This window comes from Charadrius vociferus, unplaced genomic scaffold (genome assembly GCF_000708025.1).
Source record: "Charadrius vociferus isolate BGI_N301 unplaced genomic scaffold, ASM70802v2 scaffold919, whole genome shotgun sequence".
NCBI lineage: Eukaryota > Metazoa > Chordata > Aves > Charadriiformes > Charadriidae > Charadrius > Charadrius vociferus.
The window spans coordinates 191,459-196,451 of NW_009653257.1; the positions used below are offsets into that span (position 1 = coordinate 191,459).

A 4,993-nucleotide genomic window follows, 5' to 3' on the forward strand; every position below is an offset into this window, starting at 1 on the left:
GTGGGCGGCGGCGGGGGCGGGGGGCCGGGCAGCCGCGCGTGATGATGGGTTGCGGTGCAGGGTGAGGAACACGGCTGCTCCTCCATGCCAGTGCCTTACTGGGGGAGGTCTGTCTTCACGCTGGGAGGTCCTGGGGCTCTGGTTTTGTGGGAGGGGTGGCGGGGGCACTCGGTGCTGCTCCTGTTAGATGCCTCTCCACGTGGCCCCGCTGTTTGCCCTGCAGTCACAGAGGACACGCACGACTTAGTCTTCGGCTCCCCTGGTCACAGCGTGTTAGCCTGCTTCAGCCCGCCGTGTTTCTCCACCTGCTGCTCTGCTGCTCCCACCAATGTCTCCTCTGTTGCCCTCTCTGACACCAGTCCCACTCATGCCACTAACCGGACAGGTAAGTACCAGCCCGGGCACCCAGGAGGTGCTGGGACAACACCGTGGTCTGTCTCACCATCGCATCACCCCGTATCTCCATCCCCGTCTCGAGTCATACCTCTGCGCGTTCCGAAAAGGACGTGCCTCCTGCCCTTCCGAAGGTCCCTGGGTTCCTCCTCACCCGCTGCCTGGGTTGAGACCCGCTCCAGCGGGGCACAGCGGGACTGTCAGGATGAACAGCCACGTGGCGCGGGTCAGACATCCGTGATCCACGCTGCCAGGGGTACGGGGGGCCTGGAGGGTCCTGGGCACGAAGTCAGCAGAGGCTACGCCGGGCTGAGCAGCCATACAGAACCCCAGAGTGGTGGGGGTTGGAAGGGCCCTCTGGAGCTCCCCCATCCCACCCCCTGCCAGAGCAGGGGCACCTCCAGCAGTGGCACAGGACGGCGTCCAGGCGGGTTTGGGATGGCTCCAGAGGGGGAGACTCCCCCACCTCTCTGGGCAGCCTCTGCCACTGCTCTGCCACCCTCAAAGTCAAGAAGTTCCTCCTCATGTGAAGATGGAACTCCCTATGGTCACCTTTGTGCCCGTTCCCTCTTGTCCTGTCACTGGGCACCACTGGAACAGACTGTTCCCATCCCCCCGGCACCTCCCTTGAAGGATTTATCAGCATTGATAAGATCCCCCTCAGTCTTCTCTCCTCCAGACTGAACAGCCCCACGTCCCTCAGCCTTTCCTCAGCAGAGAGATGCTCCAGTCCCGTCCTCATCTCCGTAGCCCTTTGCTGGACCCTCCCCAGCAGTTCCCTGTCCTTCTTGACCCGGGGACGCCCAATACCTTCAGTCTGGCCTCGGTTTGCTTTGAGCAGGGATCGGACAGGGCAGGAGACGTCCTGCTGCGAGAATCCCACCAGTCCCTTCGGGCGCGGAGGCTGGGAAGCCTCAGCTGCTCATGGAAGGGGTGACACGGGACGTCAGGGGGTGACGTGGGGACAGGACAAAGGCAGAGCTGGTAGAGCGGGTCTCTCGGCGCTGGTCTCGGAGGTGGGGAGCGCCGCCGTCCTCCCTCTGCCTCTCACCACCACCTTTCTCTCCCTTTTCTCCGCAGACCAAAGTCAGACCTCACTCCTGCCGGTGACAAATATCAAAGCCAAATCCAGGGGCATCGCCGGGAAAGCCTCTTCCTACGCCAAGTGGCCAAAGACGCCTGACAGGTCTCAGAGCTTCGGCAGCCCCAATGCCAGCCCCTCCTCCCCCTTCACCCACAGCCAGGCCAAATCCAAGTACATCTCCAACCTCTCGCTCTCCCGCAGCAACTCCCCGCCGGGGCAGAGCCGGCAGCAGCGCAGCATCAAGCAGCCGGTGAGCGAGTGGCCCCGCACGGAGGATCCCGGCACGGATGGTAGGTAGATCCCGTCTTCTTCCCTCTTTGCAAGCGGCACCGTGGGTCTTGGCTTCTCTCCTGGGGTATCCTCAACCAGTTGGGTCTCATCCGGCCTGCGCAGCTCTCGCTGCGTCCCCGTTCTGCAGCTTGTTTGTCTCCAGTTCTCCCAGTGCAGCCAGATTCGGGAGGTTGCTTCAGCCCTGCCCGTCCTCCCCCGTGCTGCCCTACACTTTCTGGCCATATTAGCCAGTGGCTAGTTCCCTTCTGAGGCTGCCGTGGTGGCATCTCCATTCTTATAGAACCATAGGATGGTTTGGGTTGGAAGGGACCTTGAAGACCCTCCAGTCCCATCCCCTGCCCTGGGCAGGGACACCTCCCCCCAGCCCAGGTTGCTCCAAGCCCCGTCCAACCTGGCCTTGAACACCTCCAGGGATGGGGCAGCCACAGCTTCTCGGGGCAACCACAGCCAGGGGCTCACCACCCGAATCGTTAAAAAATGCCTGCCTTATGTCCGATCTAAATCTCCCCGCTTCCAGTTAAAACCATCTTACCCCCACCTCGGCTCCCTCAGCCATTTCTAAGTCAGCTCTAGAGGAAGAGATGCCCAGATTGGGTCGTGCCGGCAGCAGAGGGAAAGGAGTGTCGATGACGAGCCATTTTGGCGTAGTCTGGGACACCCCTTCTCCTGCCTCTCCGTGCCTGGACGTGGTGTTAGCGCAGTCTTGCAGCCGTCTGACCCCCTCTCTGATGCCGAAAGGTGGTCTCAGTGCCGGGCAGCCCTTCTCGCTCAGGTTCCCCCCGGCTGCCGTCCCTTTGCCGTTCCTAAATACCCTCTTCTCCCACCCGCAGGGCCAAGCCCAGCGCTGCGCTCCATCCGCATCACGGAGATCAACATGGCCATCCAGTCCCAGCACTGCGCAGCCGCCGACGCGTGCAGGTGAGCGAGGCGAAGCCGGCTGCCGGCGCTTTGGTGGGAGCTCCAGGGGAAGCAGCAGATGGGGCAGTTCCTGGAGCTTTGGACCATCATCTGCCATCGTCCCCCAAGACAGCCCCCGCTGCTCCTCGGGCCGCGGAGCTCAGAGCGCAGGAGGATGGCGTTCGGTGACGAGCTCCTCCTCGGGAGCCCTCCCCTCTGAAGTTTCAGCCCAACAGAGACTTTGGGTCCTCTCCTGGCCACCTCAGAGCCACCCGAAGCGCTGTGGTGAGGTCTAACCGCTCTCTCTGTGTCCCCAGGAGTGGAAACTTCACCTACCGCATCCCCATCAACCAGCTCACAGCAGCCAACACCAACCTGACCCTGGAGATGAAGTGAGTGGACAGGGCTCATCTCTTCGGCCTTTCGGTACCCCTGAAGGCAGGTGGACGCTGTGCCCTGTGGCCACGGTGTCTCCTACTTCAGCTGGGGAAGAGATGGCAGCGTCTTACTGTGTCTCGTCTCCCCAGCTCCTCCTCCGCTGTGTCCGTCTCCCTTTGCGGCCTTGTCTCCAGCGACCCCTGCCAGGATGCCGCGAGCACGAACAGCTCCACCGATGCCACAGACGCGCAGGTACGGCTCGGCGAGCCCACGTTTGTGTCATCCCAGCACGACGCCCATCCCTCCAGAAGGGACTACAGCAGCACAGGGGTTGCCGGAGGGAATTCGGGCTCAGCCATAGCCATGCTCTGCACTGACTAACGTCAACGACCCTCAGACACCCCTCCGACCCCACCGGGGAGGGGGTCTGTAGACCCGATACGTATGAAATCATCCCACCGCACCCCTCCGCGCGAGCCCCGGGGCTGTGGGGAGAAGACCAGGCTGTAAAGTGCCGGAACGCGTCCTCGTAAAATCCCTTCGGGGGCGTTTCGCGGGTCTGCGTTGCCCACAGCCTGCATCCCACCTTTCCTTGGCGAGGTTCCTCCTCCACTCGCCGGCGCAGGGCTGTGCGGGTCCTGGGAGAACATCTCCAGATGTTCAGCCCCCATCTCATCCTAGCTGCTCCCTTTGCTTCCCCAGGAAACAACGCACCGTTGGCCTCTCGTGATGATGTCTTTCCGGGAGTTCACCTACCACTTCAGAGTCGCACAGCCTGTGAGTACCAGCACCTGCTCCATCTTTCCTCTCGCCCGGGGCTGAGCCGACCCAGAGCCGTGCGACCGTGGCAGCTTTAGCGCCCCACGCCGCGCTGAGCGCCTTCCGCAGCCCCCTCCGGCGCGGCCGTTGCCTTCCAGCGTTGCGTGGGGCGCGCGGGTGTGATGTTTCTCTGCCCCCGGCACGTAACTCAGGCACATTCCCCCCCCTCCCCAACCTCAGAATACGCATCCTACCCGTCTTTAAGCTCTTTTTCTCGCTCTCCCGCAGGGCCGAGCCAACTGCAGCGCCGCTCCCGAGCAGATGGGACACCTTTTCACTGACTATTATTTTCAGTTTTACTGGCTCTGTGAGTGAGGGAGTGAGTCCTGGCAGCACCAGTGCCCTCTGGTCGGAGAGAGGAGGGGGACTGGTGACACTGGGGAGACTCCTGTACGCCCTCCCCCGCTAGCCCCCAGCCCCACCTTCCCACCCACCATCCGCCACGGGGGAACGCGGAGCCGGTTTGGTTGTGGCTGATGACACAGGCACTGGAAGCACAGCACACGCGGAACATAGGACCTAAGCCCCGGAAAACACAACCAAAGCCTTGTGGTATCTCCTGGGCTCACCTCGCACCCACTCCCACCATCCCCGACGGCTCTCTCCTCCCCTTACTGGGATGCTCGTGTCCCCCCGGGGCGCTTCTCCCTCCCTTTGCAACACTGGATTCGGAAGCATTACACTGGACTGAACGTGGACGGATCTGCCACATCCCGGCGCGCGGATGGGAGCTCCATCCTCTACTGGCCCAGCGCTCCCAGATGTGCCGCATGGGGTTCTTCACGACACTGGAATTGCTCAACACTGGAGCCCTCTCCGCGAGCCAAACGCTGGAGTTTGGCCCGGAAAGGGAGGCTGTGCCTGGACGTACTGGAAGTCGTACACTGGAGTCACTGTTCCTTCTGGTTGGGCCAGGGCCGTTCCCCGCAGCCCCGCTCCACACACCCCCGGAGACCCCAGAACCCACCGACGGACTGTCCTCTGCGGACAACGAGCGAAGGTGCAGCTTCAGCGTCTGTCCCCCTCCTCGCTGTACTCTTAACTTTCACCGTATCCAGGTCTGGATGGATAAACTCAAGAACTCCACTAAAAATGCTGCTGAGGCTGAGCCCGGGCCAAACCGCGTGGGGA

General features: G+C 62.5%; 1 protein-coding gene across 1 annotated transcript in view; it reads left to right on the plus strand.

The window, feature by feature from the left end:
• Nucleotides 1–4,177, plus strand: part of MYRF (myelin regulatory factor) — an 80,072-nt gene extending 75,895 nt beyond the window's left edge. Inside the window, 7 exon segments of the mRNA XM_009893154.1 lie at nucleotides 224–385; nucleotides 1,474–1,767; nucleotides 2,599–2,686; nucleotides 2,983–3,057; nucleotides 3,193–3,295; nucleotides 3,746–3,820; nucleotides 4,091–4,177. Coding sequence (XP_009891456.1) covers nucleotides 224–385; nucleotides 1,474–1,767; nucleotides 2,599–2,686; nucleotides 2,983–3,057; nucleotides 3,193–3,295; nucleotides 3,746–3,820; nucleotides 4,091–4,177 — 884 coding nt within the window.
• The last annotated feature ends 816 nt before the right edge of the window (nucleotides 4,178–4,993 follow it).